At 53.0% G+C, this 27,825-nt stretch overlaps 1 protein-coding gene across 1 annotated transcript; it reads right to left on the reverse strand.

Annotated features, from left to right (window-relative positions):
* Positions 1 to 967: 967 nt before the first annotated feature.
* MAP3K13 (mitogen-activated protein kinase kinase kinase 13) lies at positions 968 to 27,551 on the reverse strand. The gene is made up of 14 exons (XM_084267379.1): positions 27,488 to 27,551; positions 25,603 to 26,177; positions 18,892 to 19,075; positions 17,664 to 17,855; positions 15,148 to 15,306; positions 12,925 to 13,083; positions 11,200 to 11,308; positions 10,680 to 10,789; positions 9,431 to 9,547; positions 8,551 to 8,688; positions 6,703 to 7,450; positions 4,988 to 5,058; positions 2,837 to 3,134; positions 968 to 1,458 (listed from the first exon to the last, which is right to left on the reverse strand). Exons 2-14 carry the CDS (start codon positions 26,102 to 26,104, stop codon positions 1,357 to 1,359), a joined length of 2,889 nt encoding a protein of 962 aa, XP_084123505.1. The 5' UTR covers positions 26,105 to 26,177; positions 27,488 to 27,551; the 3' UTR covers positions 968 to 1,356.
* Positions 27,552 to 27,825: the final 274 nt, after the last annotated feature.

A 27,825-nucleotide genomic window follows, 5' to 3' on the forward strand; every position in this document is an offset into this window, starting at 1 on the left:
CGCTTTCACCTGCAGAGTTTCAGCTTGAAGGAGAAGCAGAGGCCCCGGGGAACACTGTGCCAGGGCCACCGTCACGGCTCCCCGTGCGACCTGCTTCGCACAGCGCCCGGCGGGGAGGGCAGGCGGCTGGCGGCGCTTTCCGGAACGTGCAGTGAAACAGGAGGCTGAGCAGGGCTGATGCTCTGATCCAGGGCAGCGGCTCCCAGCCGTCCCCCTCGACGCACAGCTCCGTGCTGGGTATCGACGCCGGTGTCGGGGTCTGGCTGCTTCTCAGGACGGGCATCTCCGGGTTCCCCCCAGCCAGAAGAGCTCTCGGGCTCTGCAGGACCTGCTTTCCAGGGGTCTGTGAGTTCTTGCTTCTTTTCCAACACTGATTTGATTGATTCGACCGCCCGGAGCAGACAGGAGGTAAGAGGAGGAAGTCAGCTGGGGAATGGCACGCTGCATCTCAACAAGGTTTCCCTGCTCAACCGGAGAGCGGCGCTGCCGGGGCGCAGCGAGGGTGACGTCAAGAAGTGCTCTTACACCAGTTCTGGAGAGGAGGAGGTTAGAATCGATTTGCAGGATCTCACAACGAAATGCTGATTAAAAAAAAAAGAAACTAAAAATCCTTAAAATAAACCCCCCACTATTACATTCCTGGGGCTGTATCCGCTCAGAAGACCCTGGACGTTAGCACCTCGGCACCAGTTTTCTCCAGGAACACGTCCAACCTTCTGATTAAAAATGACCCCGCTGGTTCTACTGAATGAGCTTTGTTCACAGGTTACCCTATGGAAAGGAAAGGTCTTTTTTTACGCTTCCTGGTTGGATAAGACTTGAGTGGGTTCGTTTTCTTGATCCATTCTCCAGTCTTCAGGGCCATGAGGCCTGGTCCCCTGGGAAAGCAGCAAGAGAATCCCCCCAGCCTCTGTACACAGAGCTGTCCCAGCAGGACTCCCAGGATGTGTCTGGGGAATGTGCTTGCTTTCTGAACTGGTTTGTTGGTTGGTTTTTTTTCTTTTTTTTTTTTTCTTTTTTTTCTTTTTTTTTTTTTTTGCAACAAGTCTGTGTGTCTATAAATACAATCCACTCTTTACAGTAAAAAGTGTTAAAATGTCAAAAAAATAAATATCCATGTTACAGTAACTAGATTATTCAATAAAATACATCCCTGCCATTCTTGATTGAAATGCTCAAAGAGAATTAATTTCATTTGGACATTTTTTTTCCAGAGATTCGGGTTATTGCAAATCACTCCTGGGCTGGGAAGGAGAAGCAGCTTCCTCTTCCTCTAAAGTGTGATGAAGGGGAATGAAGTGGAATCTCAGGGAAATCAAAACGCCAGTATCAGGAAGCTTTGGGGGAGGATCTGTATTACCAAGTAGCAGAGCTGCAGGGCTTATTGGTCCTGACTGTGGCATCAGAACACTCCCCTTCAGAAGAGTCACAGTCTGATTCTCCAAACTGCACCGGGTTCTGCAAAGCAGAGAGAGAAAGGGAAGAGCTGAGTGACATTCCTGTGCTGCACACAGAGTCACAGACTCACCAGGTTGGAAAAGACCTTTAAGACCATAGACTCCAACAGTCCCTGTCCTGAGCTGACCCAGATCCCTGAGCACCTCATCTCCCTGCCTGTTAAACAAACTCAGGGGTGGGGACTCAGCCCCCTCCCTGGGCAGCCTGTGCCTGGCACTGACAACTCTTGCAGGGAAGAACTTTTCCCTCATATCTGACCTGACCCTGCCCTGGCACAGCTTGAGGCCATTTCCCCTTGTCCCATCTCCTGTCCCCTGGCTGAAGAGACCATTGCCCACCTCTCTCCACCCTCCTGTCAGGTCAGTGAAGGTGGGGAAAAGGTCTCCCCTCAGCCTCCTCTTCTGCAGGCTGAACACCCCCAGCTCCCTCAGCTGCTCCTCATAGGATTTGCCCTCCAGCACCTTCCCCAGCCTGGCTGCCCTTCTCTGGACTCGCTCCAGGAACTCCATGTCCTTCTTATGGTGAGGAGCCCAGAACTGGACCCAGCACTCGAGGTGCAGCCTCACCAGTGCCCAGCACAGGGGCACCATCCCCTCCCTAGATTTAGTGGTCACACTATTTTGGCCTTCCTGGCCCCCTGGGCACACTCCTGGCTCATATTCAGCCTGCAGTCACCCAACACCCTGAGGTCCTTCTCTGCCTGACAGCTCTACAGCCAGCCTCCCCCAGCCTGTAGCGCTGCATGGGGTTGTAATGTCCCATGTGCAGCAGCCACTCCATCCCCATCTCTAACAGCAGCCAGGCAATGGGCACCACCAGCGGCGGTGGTGGCGGGGTGTGGAAGACAACGCAACACACAAGGACCCTACCCAAAGGTCCCTTGTCTCCCCTCAGCTGGTCAGAGCACCGCCAAATGCAGGTGGAGTTAGAAGATGTGCAGCAGGCTCTGCCCTACCCCTCCCAAACACCAGAAGGACAGTAAAAGGAAGAACGTCGTTCTGGCTTCAGCTGCAAGGCTGCAGAGGGGTAAGTCTGCAGCAGGCAGGTTGTATCCCTCCCATTCCATTACCTACTCAATGTGCTGTTCTTTTATCCCACTCAGTGCAAGTGCAAATCCAGTGGCCTCCCAGTATCATGCTCATCCTGACTGGGAGATTACATTCAGCTTGCTCTGTGCCACCATCCCCTGTCTGCTCCTCTGGCCAAGCACGAGACAGATCCGGTACCTGCGCAGCTGCTGTGGAACATCTACCACAGCGTTCCTGAGGCCATCACCCAACCTCCCAGCCCTCAGGTCCCTTTCCACACCACAGTTTGTATTAGTTTTGTTCCAGGCAATGGAAAGCAGATGGGGGGGATCACCAAGCTTCCAACTCACCTCACAGCTGTGTTCCTCTGCACACAGTTTGCCCAGAGACATCTGAGTCTTGACTCTCCGCACAGCGCACTCCTTGTCTGAAAGCCCGTCGGACTGGGTGGAGATTTCAATGGGGATCTCAGGAGTCTGGGACAACATGTCCTCCAGCTTCTCAGCCAGCTCATCTTCCAGCTTGGTGGCCAGCTCATCCGGGCTGTTCGAATGGTCGCTGGTATTCCCCTCCTCTCCGTCAGACACGGAGAAGTTCTCTGAGCTGAAGGTTGAGTAGGACTGGCAGCTACTAATGCAGCGGTGAGGTCTGTGAGGAGAGAGGTTCAGCTGGGATCACAGAGGAAAAGTGTTTTCCTGGGGGCTGTGCTCAGCTGCTCTGCTACCACCAGCCCTGACAGACCCCACTGCGGGTCCTCAGCACAGAGGAGAAGCCTCGCTCACTGTACAGTGCAGCCCCGGCTGCTCGGTCCCGCTCCACCGCTCAGGCACAGCGTGGGCAACACTGCCAGGCTGCTTCTCCAGGCTGGGCCAAGGGCTTGACCCTTTCAAGGAGCTTTGAGCAGAACAGGACCTGTCCCCAGAAGGGCTTTACATCAACTCTCTGGGAGCCTCTTCCCACCCCAAGAACACACTCCAGCTGATTGGCAAGGCTGGCAGCAAGGGCTCTGCAAAGCCTTGGGCTGCCTTTTGCATCTTGGAGCTACAGAGAGCTACCTACCACCTTGTCAACGACTTAGTTCAAGCTCTGCATCTTGCAAATTCACCTGTTCTTAGCTGGTCTCATCCCCTACATGCTCAGACTAGCTGATCTGCCCTGGAGTGCAGTTTTACCCACAGAAAGGTTGTGCTGGAGGGTTCATGCTGTGAGCACCTGCCTGGCAGTGATCCCAACAGCCTGGCTGGGGGTTAGGTACACAGACCTGAACGCGGGAATCGCCTCGTGCCAGGATTCAACAGCAACAGTACAAAACACCAGCAGACCAAATGTGCCAGGAGACCCCCAAACAGGTCATCCTGTTGAATTTGGGAAAGGCAAATTGTCTTCCAAGTTAGGGCATCTCATGCTAGAACCGTAAGAGCTGAGGACAACTCAGCTAGCACAGCGTCCTGTCTCTGGCCCAGGCAGGAAGAAATAACCTGGGTGAAGCAGGAGAAGAGGGTGTGCAGGGAGAGCCTGTGTCTGGGGCACATTGCTCAGCAGGACAGACTGTGGAGCTGAAGGTCAAAGCTGGGTCACAGCACTGAGGGGTCTGTGCTCCCCACACTGAACACTTCCGACTCGTGATTTCCACCACACACCCTGATGATGAGCACTGCAGCTGGAAAGGTTTTGGATGGAAGCAGCACTCCCTTTTGTTCACTCTCAACCCCATCTGCTTCTCTAGGTGTCCCTAATGTGGATGTGAGGAACTGTTCCTTGTCTATTTTCTCCAGATAACTCACAATTTCACACCACCAGTACCACTTCTCCTCCTGAGAGACAAAGATTTCTCATGGATTTAATCTCTTCTTCTACGGAAACCATCCCTAACCAGCCCTGTCACACCTCTCAGTACCTCTTCAAATCCAGTCACAGTCTTTGTGTGTGGGGACAGGGAAGGTGGCATTTAGGATTCAAGCTGCTGGTGTGCCATGGATGTATACAACAGCCTAGAAGCTGTTCTCCACCACAACCCTATTTGCCCACCGGATCACCTCTGCACTTCAAGCAACTGCTTTCATAAAGCCACAGTATCATAGAATCACAGAATGGTTGGAAGGGACCCCAAGGATCACAGAGCTCCAACCCCCTGCCACAGGCAGGGCCACCAACCTCCAGGCCTGGAGCTACACAAGGTTGCCCAGGGCCCCATCCAACCTGGCCTTGAACACCCCCAGGATGGGGCATCCACCACCTCTCTGGGCAGCCTGTTCCAGCCCCTCACCACTCTCTCCACAAAAAACCTTTGTGCTACAAAGAGCCTGCAGCTGGAGAAACCTTCTCTGGACAGGCTGAAACAGTGAGGGGACAGGAAGGATCCCAAATGGGACACACAGAATGTGGTTCTGTTCCTGTGCCAGCCCCTGCTGCAGTTTCAGGGCTGGTGTGCAGCTGCCCTGCCAGGTCTCCTCCTGGGTTCTGTCCCACCATGGATTGATCAGAGTGAATTCACCCTTTACCTTTGCCTACGAGGAAACTCCACTTCACTGTCCACTTCACCCTCTTCCTCTTCTGAAGAGTCGTCGCCACTCTGGGAGAAAACAAGGACAAGAAGTGTCACTTTTGTCAAGGAGCAAACGTGCAACTACACAGCTGCCCCCTGGGACAAGGTCAGTCTGTCTGTGGGTTGCCACAATCTAGACAAGAAAACTGAGTCAGACGTCTTCTTAACCAGGAGATGCTGTCAGGCAGCCTTAATGCTGCTACTCCAGGGGCTGGAGGGATTGACAGACATGCTGGAGCACTCAGCAGGGACCAAGTGCACCATGTGCTGGGTTTTTACAGAAGCAAATCCAGTAATTATTATCACACATTCGTTGTTGAGCTGATCTGGCTCTCTTGGCTTGCTGACTTTGACTCCCTTCTACATGAACCCATCACAGACCAGGGTGGGGGATGATACAGCCTTTCTGGTGGGTCTCACCAACTAGGAAAACTTGAGTTTTGTTCCGCTTTCTACCTCAGTGAGCACAGAACCCTCAACTCTTCCTTTTCCCACCCAAATCCACCCGCTCAGCAGAGTTTATAGAACCACAGAGTACTTTGGGTTGGAAGGAACCTCAAAGATCACCTGGCCCCACCTCCCTGCCATGGGCAGGGACACCCTGACCAGCCCAGGCTGCCCAAAGCACCATCCAGCCCGGCCTTGGACACCTCCAGGGATGGGGCTCCCACAGCCTCTCTGGGCACCCTGTGCCAGGGCCTCACTGCGCTCAGAGTGAAGAATTTTTTCCAAAAATCCAATCTAAATCTTCCCCCTTCCAGTTTAAAACCATTCCCCCTCATTCTATCACTCCAGGCCCCTTCAGGGACTGGAAGGTGCTATAATATCTTCCCGGAGCCTTCTCTTCTCCAGGCTGAACAAGCCCAGTGCTCTCAGCCTGGCTTCATAAAAGGTGCTCCAGCCCTCTCATCACCTTTGTTCCAACAGCTCCATGTCCTTATGTTGGGGACTTCAGAACTGGACACAGAACTCCAGGTGGGGTCTCACAAGAGCAGAGGGGCAGAATCCCCTCCCTTGACCTGCTGGCCACGCTCCTTTTGATGCAGCCCAGGACATGGTTGGCCTTCTGAGCCGCAAGAGCACATTGTCAGCTCATGTCGAGCTTCTCATCCACCCACCCCCACACAAGAATTATGCTGTTTGGTCAAGGGGGACAGTTTCTGGCAGGTGCAGCAGAAGGCATGTCCCCCAGACCATGGCCAATGGTGAACTTCTGTTCCCAGGAACAGTGGCGCTCCTGATTCTCAGTGAAATGGGTCCATGATATTTACCATCACCAGAAGAATGTGTTTCCCCCTTCCTTGGCTTTGAGAAAGGCTTAAAAACATTTTGAGACTGTTTCAGCAACAGAAGTTCAGGAGACCAGGTGTCAGCTCAATTGCCAGCCGCAGAACTAGGCCCTGTTGAGCCCACACCTGACACCCCTCTCTCTCAGCAGCGCGCTCTGACACACCTGCAGTGCTTCTCAATAGAACCCACTCCAAAAGCACGCCCAGATCACAAAGCCAGGTGCAGCCAGGCACGATCCCCTGAAGATTAGGTTGTCCATGTAGCTCCACCACTCTGCGGGTGGGGAACACGCTGTCCTGCACCCAGCTGATGCCACACACCCGCTTTGGGTGGGGAGGGAAGGGAGGAGCGAGCTTTGGGTTTGGTTTTTCTTGTCCTTACCTTCTGGAGGGGTCTCGCTTTGCAAGGCAGCCCCGAGGAAGCCACGTGCTGGGGAGTGCCCAGGGCAGACGCTGCCTTAGAGCTGCTGAAGCCCTCTTCCTCCATCTTCTCCATGAACTGCGCGGTCTCGTACAGGGAAGCGGGCGTTGGCGACTGGGAGTGGCTCACCCCTGTTTCAACAGACACCATCTGCACCTGACCACCGTCCTCTTCCCTGCACTGGAGGCAGGAGTTATAAGGGTCAGTTTTGCAGCACTCCCAGTGCTCAGCAGCTTTGCTGTCCCTGCTCTCCAGGCTCCTCCGGCTGTCTGCTTCCATGGCGGCGGAGATGAGGTCGGGGCTGGAGCCGGACATGCGCCTCTGCGCGTGGTTGCTGAGGGGGCTGCGCAGAGCCGCGGCGGGGCCGAAGTACCGCAGGTTGTTCGCACAGTTGGCAATGTCCTGCCCGTGGGCGTGAAGCCGCGAGTGGTGGCCGTGGGGGTGGCTGTGGGGGGGCTGCTGCGGCAGGCCGGGCTGATGAGGGTGGTGATGAAGAGGGGGTGGGGTTGCATCGTCTGGGGCTGGCTGGTTTTTCAAGATCCCTGCGAAATCGCTGGAGCTGCCTTTGCTGTTCCCCCGGCGGTGGCGTGGCTTACTGCGGTAGCGGCTCTTGCCGCTCAGCGTGGACATCTTGGGACTTCCTGAGACTGGTGAGCCATTGGATGCTGCTTCCGCGCTGGGTATGCCCTCCGACTTCAGCAGATCTGGCCTGAGAGACAGTCAGCAGAAGTTACACATTAAACCCCAAAAGTAAGACGCGCATCGGCGTGGAGCCAGGATGAAGAGGCAGCTGTAGCCATGAGCACCCTCTGCTTTCTAAAGCCTACAGGCTTCCCTCCCCCTCAGCTGCTTCACTTCTTCATTTAGCCTCCTTTGATTCCCTCCACTCAATGTCCTTCCTGTTCAGCCCATCACGCTCTACACTCCTTTCCTGCTGCTTTTTCCAGTATCTACCACATACCCTCCTATTTCCGCTCTTATTCTGATGTTCTGCTCCCAAAATAGCTGCCTCCCAAGCCCTTGGTGTAGGACATGCCTCTTGCTATGTGCACGTACAACACCCAGCACAACAGAATCACAGAATCACCTGGGTTGGAAGAGATCCTTTAGATCATCAAGTCCAACCAAAGCCTAACTCTGCCCAGCCCAACTCCAGGCCATGTCCTTAAGGACTTCATCCACATGCCTTTGAAATCCCTCCAGGGATGGTGACTCCACCACCTCCCTGGGCAGCCTGTTCCAATGCCTGACAACCCTTTCAGCATAGAAATTCTCCCTGATACCCAACCTGAATCTCCCCTACTGCAATTCTAAGCCATTTCTTCCTGTCCTATAGCTTGTAACCTGAGAGAAGAGACTGACCCCACCTCTCTACACCCTCCTTGCAGGTAGCTGCAGAGAGCCATGAGGTCTCCCCTCAGCCTCCTCTTCTCAAGACTAAACAGCTTCAGCTCCCTCAGCTGCTCCTCATGGGATTTGCCATCCAAGTCAAGGCTGATGTAGCTGCTCTCTGCTTGAGCAGTCAGGAAATCCAGGCACCAGGTTAGATCCCTCCTGTCAGAGCACCGTCACCTGGAGCCAAAGGGTTCCAGAGAGCTGCCCAGGCAGAAGGGGCAGCAGGACTCATCCCCTTCACCCTGCCATCACTCCACAGTGGTGCTTCTGAGGATCAGACCAGGCCCAGGGGTGAACACACCCTTCAGCCCTTCCTGTGCCATCCTCAAAGGGAAGTAATCCTCCTGCTCACCTCGGGGAGGGGGTTGGATCTACTGCTGGTTCCTGGAGCAGAACTAGCTTGTTGCTTCTTACCGTTTAGTCTGGCTGCCTGGTTTATGGGAGACCCCCTTCCTCTTCATCAGCTTCTCCACAGTGTTGGGGTGGATTATTGGTCTGACTGGGTGGCGTTTATAAGTCCCAGGGTATTTCTTTTCCACTGCTTGTTCCCTCCTGAAACATCGGGAAAGATGTTAGCTCCTGCTAACAAGGTGTGAGGGGCACCCAGGGAGCTGGGAGGGGTCACTGCTGGGACAGGTGACCCAAACTGGCCAAAGGGGGTATCCCATGCCAATTCCATTGTGCTCAGCATAAAGGGGGTGGGGGGGAAGGAACACACAGCTCCAGGACACATGGGTTTTGGGGATGTTCTGGTTTCAGGACAGCTCTGAGCTGTGTGGTTCTGTGAGAAACTGCACCACATATCACCAGTTGTGTGTCTTTTGCTATAAAGTCCTGTTACTGTTACATCTCCCTCTCTGCTGCCCCAGTAAATTGTCCTTATCCCAACCCACGAGGTTTAGGTTTGGGGTTTTTTGAGTTTCTTTTTCCTCCCCTCCCCTTCCTCCCACCCTCCCTTTATTACACACCCATCCCTGCACTCCCCGCCCCCCACACCAATTCCCCACACCCACCCTCTTAGGTAACAAGTGGCTGTGTGGTGCTCAGCTCTCAGCAGTGGCAAAACTACACCAGTGCCTTTCTCCCAGTGAGTAAACACCGAGTAAAGACACGGGCACTAGGAGGTGTGCTGTAATCTGCTCTCAAGGGGCACCTCACTGCTTGCCAGCTCCTCCCTGGAGCAGTCTGCAGGGACATTACACCTTCAGGCACCACTATGCAGTGTAGACATGAAGCACTGCTTTGGGGCTGGAGTCTTTAACTCCTGCATGCTGCTGTGCCCAGGGGTACGTACTTTATGAGCTCCTTCTCACGGACCTCCAGCTGCAGCATGATGGCACTGAGCTCCATGTACAAGTTGTTGGCTCGCTCCAGCTTCCTCTCATAGTGCTCGCGGATGTCCAAGGCATGCCTGAAAGGCAGAGAAGTCGTTATTCCCCACCCTGATGGGGCAAAAGAGGGGAATTAAAAAGTGCAGGGGCTTTAGGGAAAGGCCTCCTAAATGTCAGGTTTGGCAGCTGTTGTGCACTGAACCCAGTTCGAGCTAACAGGGAGGGATGATTAAGGGCTCGATATACAGATGAACCATCATTTAGAAGGCATTTAACAGTGATGCTGAATGAGTGGCAATGCTTCTCACCAGAGGAGCTGCAAACGCCTCACATGCACCCACCAGGCCTTTGGCCAAGCCCCACTCACCCTGTTTGTACAGAGAAGGGCCACATCAGCCTCTAACCAAGCAGGGGAAGAAGTCTTCTGTTCATATTCACAAAGAGCCCCTACAACTACAGCACAGCAGCAGGAGGCATCCTGGACCACAGCTGAAAGCTGTGACCATCAAAAGGTGCCAAGGGCTGGGGAACACTGACCAACAGCTACATCAACCCTGCTCAATAAGGTCTCCTTGGTTTCTCAGGTTTGACACAGGGCTGGTTTCTGTTTGTCTGTCATAACTGTTCTGGTAAATGTGTATCACAGAAGACAGGGCTCTCCTTTCCTAAACAAGCCTTCTGCTTTCATCTTTAACTTGGTCTAATGTTCAAAATGAATCTCAGTGGGCTGATGAACTGGAGCACATTCACTTCTCTGGAAAGAACTAACGCAGAGGAAGTATCAGGGCAGAGGAAGCTCACAGCAAACTGCAGGATACATTCTCTGCTGAGATGGATGGACCTGCTTCAGTGCCCTTATCACACCCCCCAAGGCTTGGGCAGAATTATTCCCTGGTAACCACACCAGCCTTTGGTCCTCTCACCTGGAGGAAACTTTTCAGAGCTGTTGCTCTAGCTTTCCCTCAGCCAAGCTGTGCTCAATGCCCAGGGTATGCCTGGGGAACTTCCATTTCTGGACTCACAAGGAATTTGGGCTGCCCAAATTTATGCCACCAGGAATCCTGAGTCCTGTTTTGGGGCCCTCAGTACAACAGGAGCGTGAAAACACAGAGCACGTGCCCTCTGAAGAGAAGCTGAGGGAGCTGGGCTCCTTCAGCTGGAGGAGAGAAGACTGGATGGGAAAAGTGAGCAGTTTAAAGACTGTCAACACACCTCAGCTCCTCCCTTCGACGACGAATCAATTCTTCATCCAGCCGGTGGATACAAGTTCCTTCGCTTTTAATTTTCTCAAAATGTTTCTTCACCTCTTCTCTCCATTCAGCCTAGGGAAGGGATTCACCATCAGATATTTACAAAGGATTAGGGATCCCTGGGTGCATCAGAGGAAAGCCCTTGGGAAACATTCTTTGCAGCAAATTAGGGCTCTGGGCTGACACGGTGTTGCTGCTAGCAGAGTTATTTTGGGTAACAAGGCTGCAGCATGTTTAGTTTCAGCATTTTCAAACAGCATATCCAATTTTATGCTCAAATTAGATCACTTAAAACACATCTTCATCCTATAAAAATAATTTTAACAATTCCTAAAGCCCTTTTTATTGTCCCAGGACATTTCCTTCCCTTTGACATTGAAACCAAGCAGAAAGGCTTATGCTTTGGGAACCTATACTCAAGACAACGCTGACTGTCACTAGGGCCATTCTGACTCTGATGGCTCCAGCCCTTCTCCAGGTACCTGGGATTTGAAATAGGTTTCCTGAGGAGTAGCCAGCACGTCAGCGGATGCGATATCCAGGTGCATCAGCGTCTGCCGGAAGGAGGGACGATTCCGGGGCTTGCTCTGCCTGGAACAGAACAGGTAAGGGAGCATGAGATGGGGTTAACATCACTAGGGTCTCCTACTCCTCCAGAAGGGTTTCTCTCTGGAGCACACGCATCGTGTAGCTGACAGGACAGCAGAGGAGCATTTCTGGCTTGCTCTTTGCTGAGTGAGAGTCTGTGGTGCTAGAGCTGCTCTGTATTTGGTTTGGGGTTTGTGATGATCTAGTCCAAAGAAACAGAGAGAGAGATGGAAACAACAGCAAACAGGAAAAGGTGATTAGACAGTGAAGGATGGATACAGGCAGAAAGCGTTCTGAACTTGTTTGTCAGGAAGAGACAGACCCCAGGTCACAGCCCTGTTAAGCATTCCTGTTATGGACATTAATCTGGTGGAGATGAGAGTGTACATCCAGCCAAGCAGGGTGTGTGTGAGCACCACACCAGCCCCAGCTGCCATGTGGCAGCATGTAAGCCTGCACAGTATTGTAATACACTGATTGTCTCTGCATGGTCACGTTCAAGGAGAAACCCTTCTGTACCGCTGAGAAAAGGGCCCCATGCTCAAGCTCCAGGACTGAACACACCAGCCCTTCTGCACAGACAAGAGTGAGCTCCTTCAGCCTTACAAACCGGCTTACAAACCTCCCTGCTTCCACCAGGTGGGGACACAACTGCATGTACTCTGTGCTCAGAGCTGCACACCCTCCCTCCTGCCTTGCGCAGCCCTGAGCAGACGCAGAGCCAGGCCAGAGCAGGCCTCAGCAGAGATACCACACTGTGGGACCTGCTGTGGCTCAGGTCAGGGGGCAAAGAGCCACCCAGACAGACCCACGGGTGCTCTGGGCCCATTCTCCTTTCGTGCCATCAGGAGAGTGGCTGGCAAAACTCACAGAGAAGGAGAAAGCTGCAAGACCACTCAGGCTCTGTGTGGAGAAGCCATTACAAAGGCAAAGCATCAACACAGCAGCAAAGACCTTCAACTCTCACCCAGCACATGGAGGAAGCTTAAGGCAATTTCCATCCCTATCTCCCTCAAGCCCTGGTTCCATCCAGAAGGCTCAGGTTTCTTTCTGCCCAGTTCAAAAGCCAGCTACTTACATGGGAGGGTGAGGGGGAGAAACAGTTCCTTTTCACTCTGGAGCCAGCCTCAAAAGATTTGACCCCTACTTTCCTCACAGCTCCTTCTCTCTCCCCGCAGAGCCACCTTTTCCCACCTACTTTCCTACAACAAAGCTGCCACCACACGTGAAGGCCACTGAAGATGACCTCTGTGGTGCCTGCTCCTGACTCACAGTGGACAGGACACTGGGGAGTATCCATCACCCTGCTGAGGCTCCCATCAGGCTCTACTCCCCCATTTCTCTCCCATCTCAACAGGATCCTCCCACTCCCAGCTCCGTCCACCCAGCAAACAGGACAGGTATCTTCCTCCTTCCCCTAAGCTCCCAATGTCCTTCTGGGGCCTTGAGCAGAGTCCAAAATGTTAACACTTCTTCTCTCTGGACAGGTTTCAGACTATTTAAGAGCCTTCTGCTCCTGGCTCAACCCTCGCACCCTGACTCTGGTTTCATTGGTTTTACTGGGCATCTGTCAAGAGCTGGGAGCCAGCCTTGGGTGTGGGTGGGGTTCAGGCTCTTACCAGGTCTGCTTCATGAGGATTTTGAAGCCATCTGGGCAGGTGGAAGGGACAGGAAGGTGCAGGCTGTTACTGCCCACTCCCCAAATGATGGCCGAAGAGTCCACGTCCTTGTAGGGAATCTCTCCTGTGAGCAGCTCCCACAGAACAACCCCGAACGACCTGGGGAACAAAGAAAGTGGGATTAAAATAAATCTTCCATGGGAATTCGACTGAACAGAAACATCACAGAACCACAGAATGCTTTTTGGTTGGAAAAGACCTTCAAGATTGAGTCCAGTCACCTAGGTCCAACACTAGACCATGTCACCATCTGAAGTTTGGGTACATAAAAATCCTCCTCTGGCCCAGCTCTGGGCTCAACACCAAACCACATTGGTTTCCACCCATCCTTCCCTGTTTCCTTGTGGATTTCAAAAATCCTGCCAGCATTTTAGAAGCATTTCTGTACAGAGGAACTCTTACTCCTGGTAAATGTGGAGACAGCAGGTGACATGTCCTTACCAATAAGGACAGTCAAAAGCCTATAGGACAGACAGAACTGGCAGGTGCCTCAGAGCCAATAGAGCAAAGATGGTGTCTTGTGGGTTTCTCCATACATTCCATGGAACTTTTTAATTTTTCTCCCTAGGCAAAAGCTCCCTCTGCTGCTACAGGTGCTCCTGGGTCAGGATCTCATAGGATGGCAACGTATGGCTGCAGCTACCACAACCCAGGAAGGAAGAAACCTGGTGTGTGTTAAGCATCAGTATCAGCCTCATCTGATGCTGCTGAAGAAAGAAAAACCTTCCATTGAGAGAAGTTCACCTGGAAAAGAAACTCCTGGTACAAGAGCTGGAAGGTGGAGGTAGGAAAACTCACCCTGCCCCTCTCTTCCTTAGGGAAACGATCAGCAAGGACCCAAAGCTTCCCTTGCAACAGCAAGTGGTTACTTGTAGTGTGTCTACAACCTTCCCCAGATAAAACACCAAGGAAACATCAAACCCACCAACAGAGAGACAGAAAACGCCACCATGAACCCTCTCTGCTCTCAGTGCATGTTACAAACACTCCACCTGAGAGCCAGACACATCTCCTTACCTGCACACCCCACCCCACTGCGGGACAGCGACCCCACCGAGCTTGCTGGTGAGGTGAGAAGTGAGAAGGGTGTTTTGCTGCCCTGTACTAACATCAAGTTGCTTTTCTTAAGTGAAGGAGGAAGTCTAAGACACAAACTGCCTGGGGCTGAACCCCCATCAGGCAGGAACCTGAACTTCATGTGAACATCGTTCTGCTTTCAAAGCTTCAACCCATGCAGGGAGGGGGGAGCCAAACACCAAAACAAGCCACATGCAAACAGTTCTTCTCTGGCTTTTCTCCCCCGTGGGCTGCAGGGAAGGAAAGCAGGGATCCAGGTGGTTGGACAAGCTACCAGGAAACCCCATCTGGTTTCAGCTCTGTTATGATTAAGAACTGACAAAGGATTTTCAAGGCTCCTGATAAGATTATAGATTTTTTTCTTTAGCATGCTGTTAATGATGAGAGAGCAGATGTATAAACAGCTTAGGAGCTGCTCTCATTTCTTGTCAGCATTCCTGAACATCGCTTCTACTTGTCTTGGGGGAGAAATGGATGTCAAGGAGGAGTCTGAACAACCACCACTGCACTGGACTCAAGAAGAACCTGAACCAAAGAGCAACATCTCCAAATCACCAAGGAATGAAGGAGAGTCCACAATCCTCAGCATAGTTCATAGAGCCACAGAGTGCTTCGGGTCAGAAAGGACCTCAAAGATCACCTAGTCCCACCCCTTGCCATGGGCAGGGACACCCTCACTAGACCAGGCTGCTCAAAGCCCCATCCATCCCGGCCTTGGACACCTCCAGGGATGGGGCTCCCACAGCTCAGGCACGGCCCTGAAGGGCTGGGAAAGTGAGTGAGAACAACCGAAGTGGCTGAGGGGGCCCTGAGTACCAGGACTGGAAGGAAGCTCTGGCCTGAGCAATGACTGTGGGAGGAACTGCAGCCCAACAGTCTGCCCTGAGCCCCCTTAGGTGCCTTCACACTGCAGCACCCCACTTTTACACGTCCCTCACCGCCCACGGCATGGTAGCAAAGCTCAGGCAGGTGGAGAAAGGAACAGCCCACCTGGAGCAAGTCATCCCCGTGCCTCTGAGGGGAAAACAAGTGCTGGATATGTAAAGTGCTGGGAAAGCCAGCGATTCCAACACTGACACTACTCACCAGATATCCACCTTCTCAGAGACGGGCTCGTTGCGGATCACCTCTGGCGCCATCCACGCCACCGTTCCCGCGAAGGACATTTTGGTACTTTTATCACTGAGCTCTTTAGAGGTACCAAAATCAGAAATTTTTACTGCATCTGTGTGTGTAACTAAAACACTGGAGGAGAAAGAGAAAAGAAAAAGCAATGGAGAAATCAGCTTTTTGCCATTTTTCTTCTGCCACAAAAGCCACGGGGAGTAAAGCCCATCCAGAGAGACCTGGACAGGCTGGAGAGCTGGGCAGGGAGAAACCAGACGGGGTTTAATAAAAGCAAGTGTAGAGTCTGGCACCTGGGAAGGAATAACCTCTGGAATCAGTGCAGGCTGGGGGTGAGCTGTTGGAGAGGAGCTCTGTGGAGAAGGACTTGGGGGTCCTAGTGGGTGACAGGTTGGCCATGAGCCAGCAGTGTGCCCTGGGGGCTGAGAGAGCCAATGGGATCCTGGGGGCATGAAGAGGAGTGTGGCCAGCAGGTCGAAGGAGGTGATCCTCCCCCTCTGCTCTGCCCTGGTCAGGCCCCACCTGGAGTGTTGTGTCCAGTTCTGGGCTCCCTGGGATAAAAAAGCCAGGGATCTCCTGGAGAGAGTCCAGAGGAGACTACAGAGATGATGAAGGGCCTGGAGCATCTCCCCTGTGAGGAAAGGCTGAGTGAGCTGGGACTGTTCAGCCTGGAGAAAAGAAGCCTGAGAGGGGATCAGATCAATGGTTATCAATATCTGAAGGGTGGGACACAGGGGACATGGCCAGCCTCTTCTCAGTGTCTGTGGAGACAGGACAAGGGGTGATGGCCTCAAGTCAGAGCGCAGAGAGTTCCACACCAATCTGGGGAAGAACTTTTACCCAGTGAGGGTGAGGGAGCCCTGGGACAGGCTGCCCAGAGGGTGTGGAGTCTCCTTCTCTGGAGATATTCCAGCCCCATCTAGACACTGAACTGTGTGATATGAGCTGGGGAGCTGCTTTGGCAGGGGGTTGGACCCGATGGACTCTGGAGGTCCCTTCCAACCCCTGCAGCTCTGTGATTCTGTGATTCTAACCAGTTCAAAGGGTTGGTGAGGCCATGCTCTTCACAACTGCAGTACAGGAGAAAAGATTGTGGCTTTTCACGGAGGAAAGTGCTCGCTCTTGTCGGGGTAGTTGTTTTTTGTGTCCCAAATGCATTTCCAAATGCTCCAAGTCAAAAATCAATCCCAATTAAAACGCAAATTAACAAGTTGATGAGGGTTCACTACATCTAGGGCTGTGTCAATATTTCAGTAAAGCTGTATCTTAACTGGTGCTGTGAACCATCTAAAAGCATTATCATGAAGCACTGGCACAGCCACATCGCAGGCTAAAGCAGCAATAAACATAGAATCATAGAATCCCAGACTGCTCTGGGTTGGAATGGACCCCAAGGATCACACAGTTCCAAGCCCCTGCCACAGGCAGGGCCACCAACCTCCAGGTCTGGAGCTACACAAGGTTACCCAGGGCCCCATCCAACCTGGCCTTGAACACCTCCAGGGATGGGGCATCCACCACCTCTCTGGGCAGCCTGTTCCAGCCCCTCACCACTCTCTATATAAAAAGCTTCCCCTAATATCTAATTAACCTTCCCTCCTTTAGCTTTAATCCCTTCCCCTTGTCCTGCCATTATCTACCCTTTAACAAGCCGATTCCCCTCCTGTTTCTCTGCTCCCTTCAGGGACTGGAAGGCTGCAATGAGGTCCCCCCACAGCCTTCTCTTCTCCAGGCTGAACCAGCCCAGCTCCCTCAGCCTCTCTTTGTAGGGGAGCTGCTCCAAACCTCTCATCATCTTTGTGGCTCCTCAGAACCCTCTCCAACAGTCCCACATCTTTCTTGCGTTGGGGCCTCAGCTCTGGACACAGGACTCCAGCTGGGGCCTCCCGAGGGCAGAGCAGAGAGGGACAATCCCCTTCCTGTCCCTGCTGCCACCCCTCTGCTGATGGAGCCCAGGATCCCATCGCCCTTCCGAGCTGCAAGAGCAGCACACTGCTGGGTCACAGGAAGTTTCTCATCCACCATGACATCCAGGTCCTTCTCAGCAGGGCTACTCTCAAGGAGCATTTCTCCTAAGCTGTAAATATGTCTGTGATTCTTCCAGCCCATCTAGGGACTCAATATAAGCAACCAGATAGTCAGAGAGCAACAGAGAAATGAGAAAGGTGCTTCCAGAAAAACAGGGAAATAACAAAAAGGAGAAATAAGAAGGAAAAAAAAAACCCTCTCACTTTCAAAAAGGCCCAGGCACAATCACAGGACTGGAAATATTTTCCAGTGTCTTAATGTGCTAAGCAGCAGTCAGGAGAATTGCTGGTCTGGTTCAGCTGTGGCACAGGAGCAGCGTGGCCGACCAGGTTCAGGGGTATTGAGACAACGTGGGGAGAAAAAATCATGGGGGTTTTGACCTGCCTTTATTCCTCAAGGAAAGAAAAGCCAGGCACAACCAGAGGATGTTTAAACAGCTGGTGACTCACTTTGGCGACTTGAGGTCTCGATGGATGATTTTGTGAAGGTGCAGATAGTTCATCCCGCTCGCGATCCCCGTGGACCAATCCACGAGCAGCCGCGGGGTGACCTTGCGCCCCGCTCGCAGCACCTCGTAGAGCTGCCCGTGTGCGCAGTACTCCATGATGATGCAGTAGCACGGGGCCTGAGTGCAAACTCCCCTGTCAAAGAAAACACACCGCGAGTGAGGAGCAGCAGAGGAACTGTCAAGGGTGGCAGCAGAGGGAATCATAGAATCACAGTCTGGTCTGGGTTGGAAGGGACCCCAAGGATCACAGAGCTCCAACCCCCTGCCACAGGCAGGGACACCAACCTCCAGGCCTGGAGCTACACATGGTTGCCCAGGGCCCCATCCAACCTGGCCTTGAACACCCCCAGGGACGGGGCACCCACCCCCTCTCTGGGCAGCCTGTTCCAGCCCCTCACCACTCTCTCTGGAAAGAACTTCCTCCTAATATCTCATCTAACCCCTCCCCTCCTTTAGCTTCACTCAATCCCCCTTGTCCTGCCATTATCTACCCTTTAACAAGCTGTTTCCCCTCCTGTTTCTCTGCTCCCTTCAGGGACTGGAAGGCTGCAATGAGGTCCCCCCACAGCCTTCTCTTCTCCAGGCTGAACAAGCCCAACTCCCCCAGTCTCTCTTTGTAGGGGAGCTGCTCCAGCTCTCCAATCACCTTCGTGGCTCCTCTGACCCCTCTCCATCAGTCCCATATATTCCTTGTGTTGGAGCCCCAGCTCTGGACACAGGACTCCAGCTGGGGCCTCACAAGGGCAGAGCAGAGAGGGACAATTCCCTCCCTGTCCCTGCTGCCACCCCTCTTCTGATGGAGCCCATCAGGTGGGAGAGTAAACTGTTTGCCTGGGCAAGCATCTGCTAATAGGACCTTGATGTTCCCTGCGTGCTTTGCACAGGGTGAGAACCTCAGTGATGACAGGAGTGGGTTTGCTTCCCCATCCCCACCTGCAGATGTGCAGGGTTCCCAGCAGGTGTTCCATGAGCATGAGTGCAAAGTGTGGCACTGGGGGGAAATGGCATCAGTAGCTTTGTGTTCACAGCAACACACACCACCTTGAGAGGTCGTGTAACTACCCCTTCTGTCCAACAGACAGCTCAATCCCCAGGTCTTAAAGACTTAGCCAGGGCACCTAAGCAGTATCCCAGATAAAGCTGTGTTCCTAACACATTCCACAACCTACTTGAAGGCGATGATGTTGGGATGTTTGAGCTTCCGCAGGTGCTTGATATCCGTCTCGTTCTGGTCTCTCACTTTCTTGATGGCCACCTCCTCTGCCCGGAACTTGCCCAGGAAGACGGCTCCCTGCGCGCCGCTGCCCAGCCACTGCAGCTCCGAGATCTCCTCGAACGGCACCTCCCAGGTATCTAGGCACAGGTGAGCAGAGGACACCACGTAAAACATCAAGAACCACAAAGATGTTCTGCTGCAAGGTCACAGCAGGACAGCGCTCGCTGTGTCCCTTGTTATATTTGAGGTGGACTTCCCTGGGGTGGTGGGTGGCATCTCCTCCCAGTACAGGTGCAGCTGAGGTGCACACTGCAAATGCTCAGCCCCAGCTTCCCTTTCATCCAGCTCCTCTCCCCACCAGTCACCTCCAGTCTGTTCCTTCCCATAAATCCCACTGGCTTTTTCCACAGCGACTCGGGTGAGCCGCTTCACCCTGTCAGGGCCACAGGAAGCAGGTCCTCTACTCCAAAATGGAACAATGATGGTATATCCCTTATAAAGCACATGACTCCACTGCATGGATGAGAAGAAACATTTAACATTGACAACCAACCAAAAAAAGGTGTAAGATGTGAGGGTTACCCCCCCTCCCCGAAACAGGGCAAGAGTAAGACCTAAAGGGAAAGGACAGTCAGAGGTGGCAGGTTGTAACACTCAGACCAGCACCCACCAAGTTACCCAACATAAGACACATTAACCACCACCACCAGTCACAGAAACGGGTCCTTCCCACTCCACCATTGTGTGTATCAGTGTCAAACAGGCAAAAAAATAATCTTAGAGATTCACAGAATCACCTGGGTTGGAAGAGTCATCTAAGACCATGGAGTCCAACCACAGCCTAACCCTGCCCAGCCCACCTCTAGACCATGTACTCAAGCACTTCATCCACACACCTTTGAAATCCCTCCAGGGATGGAGACTCCACCACCTCCCTGGGCAGCCTGTCCCAGTGCTTGACTCCCCTTTCAGTACAGAAATTCTCCCTGATATCCAACCTGAATCTCCCCTACTGCAATTCTAAGCCATTTCCTCTTGGCCTATAGCTTGTTACCCGAGAGAAGAGACTGACCCCACCTCTCTACACCCTCCTTGCAGGTAGCTGCAGAGCCATGAGGTCTCCCCTCAGCCTCCTCTTTCTCAAGACTAAACAGCCCCAGCTCCCTCAGCAGCTCCTCACAGGACTTGTGCTCCAGACCCTTCACCAGCCTCATCGCCCATCTCTGGCCACGCTCCAGCACGTGGTGAACGTCCTTATAGCGAGGGGCCCAAAACCAGACACAGGGCTTGAGGTGCAGCCTCCCCAGAGGAGTGTAATGGGACTATCACTTCCCTGCTTGTGCTGGTCACACTGTTCCTGACACAGGCCAGGATGCTGTTGGCCTTCTTGGCCACCCAGGCACCCTGCCAGCTCGTGTTCAACTGGCTGCCCACTAGCACCCCCAGGTCCTTCTCCTCTAGGCAGCTCGCCAGGCCCCCTGCCCCAGGCTTGTAGTGCTGCCTGGGGTTATTGTGACCAAAGTGCTGGCCCTAGCACTTGGCCTTGTTGAACCCCATCAAGTTCCTCCTCTTCAGTACCAGTTCACCATTGGGGAACAAAGAACCATAGAACCTCCTGAACTAGAAGGGACCCATAAGGCCCATCAAGTCCAACTCCTGGCTCCACACAGGCCCAGCCAAGTCAGAGCATGGGACTGAGCACATCGTCCAGACACTTCTTGCCCTCAGCCCAGCTCAGGGCTGTGACCCCTTCCCTGGGGAGCCTGTGCCAGTGCCCAAACCCCCTCTCAGTAAAGACATTACGACATCTGAACACAGCCAACATCAATGACTCGTTTGGCTCCTGTAACGTATCAAGTACTGAAAAGCTTCCCTGACAAACTGGTACTGGTGGAGAAAAGCACTGGACTCCAGTTGAAAACCAGGGTTTGTCAGCACTTTCCACTACAACCCAAGCCCACTGATTGAGAAGTACCTCCCAATCCCTGTGTGCACATGCTCCCTAGGATTCCCTGGGACCACCCTCACAGACCCCAGGCTGTCACAGCTCAGTACTACAATGTCCTGCAGTGGGGCAATGGGCAAGGCTGGAAAAGAGAGGACTGGATGCACACTGCTGTCTGAACACAGCCACAAGGTGAGCCAGGCACATCACCCAGAGAGCAGGGTATTTATGGAGCTCTCCCCACTGCCTGGACAGACCCATCCTGAGCAGCCCACAACAGCTGGAAGCAAAGGATGTTGAGTTACAGCCATCCCAGCTACGGCACATCTATGCAGCAGGTACAACAGAAACACAGCAACACTGAGAGGTGGTGCTGAGATCTCTGTCATCTCAATCAACGGCCCAGTGCAGGAAAGGACCTGAATAAACCACCTGCAAGAACGTGGGTGGGTGGCTACAACGAGGTACAGCTAAGCCCCAGCTCCTGTCCAGAACTGTAACACCTCAGCCATTAGCAGGGTGGGCAAGGAGACACGTCTGGACACACCAATCAAGACTCCATTCTGCTGCCAGCCTGGTTCAAGAAGTCCATTAACACTGCTCAGCCAGATATCCTCTGGGACTGCTGGGGCTGCAGGGCTTGCTGCAGCTCTCCTAGCACTCCTGGCTCCTCCAGCAGAACACATGGAAGGGTATCTCCTGCCATGCTGCAGCTCTCCTAGCACTCCTGGCTCCTCACACTGTGTATCTCCGACCAGGATGGGGCAGTTTTTATTCTACTACTCTTCTGGGCCTAAAGAAACCTGTGGGAAACATCCTCCAGATAAATTAAAGCATAAGAACAGGAATTACATGAGGGCCTGCGTTTCTAAGGTGATTAAGAACCATTTGAGTGGAATGATGGGAATCTGTTTCCCATGGGGAAGAAAAGCAGGAGCAGCCTGAGCCATTGAGTCGATGTAGCTGAAGGAAATGTTCTGCTGTTTGCCAGTGCTGGCCACTCATCAGTGTTGGCATTATGACAAGAAGTGTCTCTGGCTTACAAAAAAAACCCCAACCCCCAGACACAAGCACACCTCAAAGCACCTTGCTCTCCAGGTTTGCACCAGAATGTCACACAGGGACAATAAACATGTAGCTTGTGAAATGGAAGGTGATAGCAACTCCTGCAGGTGGATTCCTAATCCAAAGGAAATGGCTTGGAAGCCTAACGAGCCTGTGGAAAACACAAACGAGCCTTAAAGTGCTGGAGTCCCAGTGACCCAAATGAAACCACTGGTAGGTGCAAATGAAAGACCTAAGTAATGTCCCTGGAAGCACTCACCAGCAGCCTGCAGAAATCGGGGCAAACAGCTGTCAAAACAGAGCTGGGAGTGATTTTATGGGTCAAACCCACCCTACTTCACCCTCAGATAACACCTGGCAGCCACCAAACACCACCAAAGCCAGTGGTCAACCCTTTGCCAAGCAGGTAGAGCATTAGCAGCAGCAATGGGCACTGCTCAGCCAACCAGCAGACCAGCCTGCAGCAACCTCCTGCTGACCAAAGCTCTGCCCAGCGTGGCTCCTCTTGGTGACCAGCTGAGAGGCTGAGAAGGGAAGTCAAGGAGTAAATTCAACAAGATCCTGTGGAATCATGTAAAATCTCTTTCCCCCATTCCCCAAATTGGCAGGCGATACGGACTCCAGCACCAGACACCCATCTGCAAGGACCACAGCACCTCTTTGTGTTTTACTACTTGCAACCACATCACACCACCACCACCACCGTGTCCCAGCTCCTGGGCAGCTCCTGTTCATAGTGGAGGAGCAGCTGCCTGAAGAAGACCCAAAGCAGGTGAGAGCAGGGATGCCAGCAAGTGACAGAAGGTTCTAGGCAGCATCCACAGGCAACATGGAGATCCTGTGGGTGCAAATCCAAACCAGACACCATCCCAGTTGTTGACTCAACCCAAAGGATAGCTCCTGGACCAATGACCAAACTCTCCTCTGGTTTAAAGCAGCTGTGTTGTGAAGAGGGGAAGGACCTTCTCCCTGCCTCCACTGACCTGCCAGAGGGTGCAGAGAGGTGGGCGATGGTCTCTTCAGCCAGGGGACAGGAGATGGGACAAGGGGAAATGGCCTCAAGCTGTGCCAGGGCAGGGTCAGGTCAGATGTGAGGGAAAAGTTCTTCCCTGCAAGAGTTGTCAGGGCCTGGCACAGGCTGCCCAGGGAGGGGGCTGAGTCCCCACCCCTGGGTGTGTTTAACAGGTGGGGAGATGAGGTGCTCAGGGATCTGGGTCAGCACAGGACAGGGACGGTTGGACTCCATGAGCTTAAAGATCTTTTCCAACCTGGTGATTCTGTGATCATCTCCACCAGCCCAAAGCTGTCCATGAGGTCCCAGGGGAACAAAAGGCCACCACAAGCCCCTCCCTACTACTGGAAAGGCCAGAGCCAGTTCCACAGCCTGTCTTCTCCAAACACTTGCACACACAGACCCTGCATCCCCTGCGCTCTTGCTAAAAGGCAGCAAAATCACAAGCAGCCCTGCACATCAGTTACTGAACTGCTGGTTCATGTGTAGCTGATGAAACCCACACAAAGAAGATTTCCTGATGGCAAGAAGCAAGAATGAGATCATCTGGAAAACAGAACATGACTTTTCTGACAAAATCCTCCAGTTTTATCAGAGAAGCAGTTTAAAAAGGTTTATCCTTGGGTAACAGAAGCATGAGATCTGTCCAACTGATCAGCTCCAGAGGAAAAACAAGCAAACAAACAAACAATCTTCTCACTCTCATTTACAGCAGAGAAGATGCAGCTAAACCCCCCAGGCCACACACAGTAGGTCCCAATCGACCTCCAGTCTCACCACATCTGCAGCTGGTTCAAAACCACCCTTCTAGGGAGGGCACAAACTGCAAAGAGTCCCTGAACCTATGGCTCTGAACGTGCTCCTGGCACTGAGAACAGCAGGATGCTTTGGGGTGTGCAGAGGAGCCCTGCATGCACCCTCCAAACACAGCAACGCTCTCAGCTGCTCGTTTGCATTGGTCGGTGCTTCCATCTCTTTTATTAGCAACTTCCATGCAAAAGGAAGTGTCCCCCATGGGCCTTCACAGCACACCTTAAACTGCCATCCCCAGCACATCATCTGCTGTCCCAATTACACAGGAAATATGGTTCTTCTCCTCCCAAAGCTGAGTGTAGGGGCACACACAGGTATGTGATGGCTCGGCAGCTCTGGGTGAGGAGAAGCCTGACACAGTGGGACAGCGCTCACATGGGATGCTGCCAGCATTGCTGGAAGCAACCCATGAAACTCAGCATCCCTGTCCTTTCCTTGGGAAGCTGCAGCTTCCCTTTAAACCACAGCAGTGCAGCAGGGACATGCTGACACCCTGTCTGGCCACATCCCACACCGTGTGTAGTACCATCGCCCCACGCTGGGAATTCCCTGAGGAATGTTCGGTCACCTTTGTATTCACAGGCTCAGCCCTGCCCACTGTGCTGAGGGTACAACAGGCAGGTGAAGCTCAGAACCAAAGGACTGCAAGAACCAGTAGAGTCTTGAGGAGCACAAAGGTCTGAGAGACCAGAGGCTGCTGCTCTGGAAGGCTCTGGGTGCTTCCCAGCTCAGAGTTACGGGCTGGAAACAACTGACTCCAGGAAGAAGTAGGAAGTTCATTCCAAGGCCAAACACCCAAACACCACCAACCAGCTCTGTTCCCTCAGATTAGGAACCCCAACTCTGGGGTTTAGACATGAACCACTCAGATGGGTGTTCTGACCACATATCTGATAATCTCTCCATGCCAGAAACCCACCTGATTAACACAGAGTCACGATCCCAGCAGTCGAGGAGGTTTCCACCCCACAGTGTGGTACAGTGGCCAGGCTGTTCCCATATTCAATAAGCCTCAGCCATTTCAGCTCCTTAATTCTACTGACAGCTTGTTCTTTTTCCCATCTGCCACTTCCCTCCCCCTGTGCCAGGGGAGAAATCAGACACCAAGGACAGAGCATACTCTGCTCTTCAGCCTCCAGTAGCCCCTGAGGATGTGCATCTGCAATCAACTGGGATGGTACTTATTCCCAAACCACATATTTTTAATGCCTATATATTTACAGTCACACCCACACACTCAGCCATTCACACACCTCAATGAAACAGGTCTAAACACTAAAGGAGATGTTTCTGGGAAGATGAGTACTGGATGATATTTTGAAGAGCAAAATTCCTGCTGAACAGAAAGAGCATTTCGTGTAACATTGCCCACAGAGAAGCAGCACTTCTGCTGTCTGCTGGTCAGCTGGAGGCAGCCTGTACATACACATGCAGGAGTAGAAATGCCTATGGCAACACCTGCCATCGTGCCAGATGAAAACACCCGTGCCTGTGTTTCGATTCTGGCATGAAAAAACCCACAGAAATGAAGTAGTTGGTACCACACAATTCTTTCTGCTCCTCACCTAACACAAACACTCAGTTCAGACCTTGTCATGGCAATCCAAGGCATGGGGCAGCACCAGCAATTGGTTCTGACCCCATCATGAGGTGCCTGTGCTAGAAATGATGCCCGTTGGCTGTACAGTGCAGGGTTTCTCTCTGCACACCCCTAACAGGGCTGCACGACACGAAAGTGTTCACGTGGAAAGCTGGGGAAAAGCCCTGGGATGCTTTCCTCACCTCCACACATTCCCCCAGAAGCACTAAAGGTTTGCTTCCCTGCTTACCTTGCTGTTGGAGTTTGTAGTCTGTGGAGTATGCCTTGCCTATGATGTTCCACACGGGCCTCAGACATCCAAAAAGTCCCTCGAGAAACCCACCGCTGCCGCTGCCTGATCTGTTGAACTGGACTTTAACGTCATCCGCCCCGCTGTTGCTCTCTCCATCCACAGTGTTCCTGTTGCCCTGAGGAATGGGTGTTTCAGACTCGTCCTGCTCTCGCAGCTGCAGCACGCTGTTCTCAAACTGGTCCCTAGAGTCCTCGCTGATGCTGGTCAGCACCGCTGCAGTGACCGGGCTGCTCATGTTCTCCATGAGGTCCGCCTGCAGCAAGCCCTTCTCGCGCACATCCTCTATGAGCTCGGGAGATGGGTGGTTTCCAGGAGGTGTGTGGTCATCGTGTAACCTACCAAAGTCTTTATCTTCAGGGAAAGCTTTGCCCATCGAGTTTGGAGAGGAAGACAAGCTCAGGCGCTCCTGAGTACTGGCCATGATGCAGTGAGCGTGCATCAAGGAGATGGTCCGAGTTGGTGCTTAGGGGATTAGTACAACACAATTCAGATGTGACACATGGACCCAGGACCTGGAACGAGAGGAAAAAAGAACAACTTTCAGATTTTTATTTATGTATTTTCACTCTGTGTGCTTTCAGAGAGGTGAGCTGATAATTAACCAGGCATTCCAGGTAAACACTGATACTTGGTAAATAATTACTGCCTTAAAAGGAGGAAAAAAAAAAAAACAATTCCAACAGAAACTCTGCTCACATGGTGCTCTCAGTAACCTACTGCAGGAATTCCTGGCACACAAATAGCATGGGGTTTAGGCAAAGCCTAAAGGTCAAAACCATGAAAGGCTCTTTGCAGCAAAGGGCTCGCTCTCTTCATGGTCACGGCAGCACTTGTCAGACTGACACTGACCCCCTGGTGTTCCCAGCTCAGGTTCGGAGCAAGTCCAGGTGATGCTGACCCCCCCGGTGTTCCCAGCTCAGGTTCGGAGCAAGTCCAGGTGATGCTGACCCCCCCGGTATTCCCAGCTCGGGTTCGGAGTGAGTCCGGGTGATGCTGACCCTCCCAGTGTTCCCAGCTCAGGTTTGGAGCGAGTCCAGGTGATGCTGACCCCCCCAGTGTTCCCAGCTCGGGTTCGGAGTGAGTCCGGGTGATGCTGACCCTCCCAGTGTTCCCAGCTCAGGTTCGGAGCAAGTCCAGGTGATGCTGACCCCCCCGGTATTCCCAGCTCGGGTTCGGAGTGAGTCCGGGTGATGCTGACCCTCCCAGTGTTCCCAGCTCAGGTTTGGAGCGAGTCCAGGTGATGCTGACCCCCCCAGTGTTCCCAGCTCAGATTCAGAGTGACTCCAGGTGGTGCTGACCCCCACAGTGTTCCCAGCTCATGTTCAGAGCGAGTCCAGGTGCTGTTTCTGGGTCAGGCAGAGCCCATGAGTTCGGGATTCCCCTGTGAACCCCTGAGACAAGGTGTTAAGGGAAAGCAGCACAGTGGCCTGAACCCACCAAGGGACGGGATGGTTTGTAGCTGCTCCCGAAGTGCCCCAAACTATATTATGAACCATCCCAATCCTTTAGTTTAACCTTTCCAAGTATGAAGGAAGCCATATGCAACGCTCTCTAACCACATACATGCCACCCTCACGAATAACTGAGACTAAGAGCGCTCCGTGGGAGCAGTTTACCCTCCTCTGCGATCTCCCTCCTTCCACAAGCCTGATGAGCATCTCCTCCTGCTGCCTCTGCTTTCTCCCAGCACAGCGTTCCTGGTAGGGTGTGCAGCTACGTTCAGGCCTGGTGCCCCTTTTCTGACGGTGCCTTCCCCACCGTCTCTTGCTACGTGCTCCACTCCAAGACCCCTTTTTTCCCCCACAACCCAGCGTAGTGGCACCTTCCTACAGAGCCAGGCTGACAGCTGGGGTCTCGCTGCGATAGCTGCCCACTGCCAAAGCACCTTCCTGGGGTAGAGCCACCTCCCAAACACGAGTCTCTAACTTTGCACCAGGAGTAATGAGGCACATTCAGCCTGTAACACAGAACAAAGTCCGATTTTACATTCCACGTGAAATTGAAAGGAGGAGGGGTGGGGGGGGGAAATGGCAGCAACAGAAGCTATTTTGTTAAAAAGTAAGGGCAGTTACACTGGGTGCAAAGTCCTGAGCTCTGCAAACAGCCCTGGCGAGGCAGAACGAGATGGCCAGGGAGCACACAGCCAATGGAGAGGGAACA

The sequence above is a fragment of the Gallinula chloropus genome (assembly GCF_964237585.1).
Source record: "Gallinula chloropus genome assembly, chromosome: 8".
NCBI classification, from domain to species: Eukaryota; Metazoa; Chordata; class Aves; order Gruiformes; family Rallidae; genus Gallinula; species Gallinula chloropus.

Bases quoted from the DNA above. Each gene is read 5' to 3' on its own strand.
- MAP3K13 (XM_084267379.1), bottom strand. From the start codon at position 26,104: ATGCACGCTCACTGCATCATGGCCAGTACTCAGGAGCGCCTGAGCTTG. The intron at 11,309-12,924 runs GTAAGAGCCTGA...GTTCTGTTCCAG, and splicing joins ATCCTCATGAAGCAGACCTG to GCAGAGCAAGCCCCGGAATC. The intron at 5,059-6,702 runs GTAAGGACAAGA...GTTTTCTCCCAG, and splicing joins AAGCGAGACCCCTCCAGAAG to AGTGGCGACGACTCTTCAGA.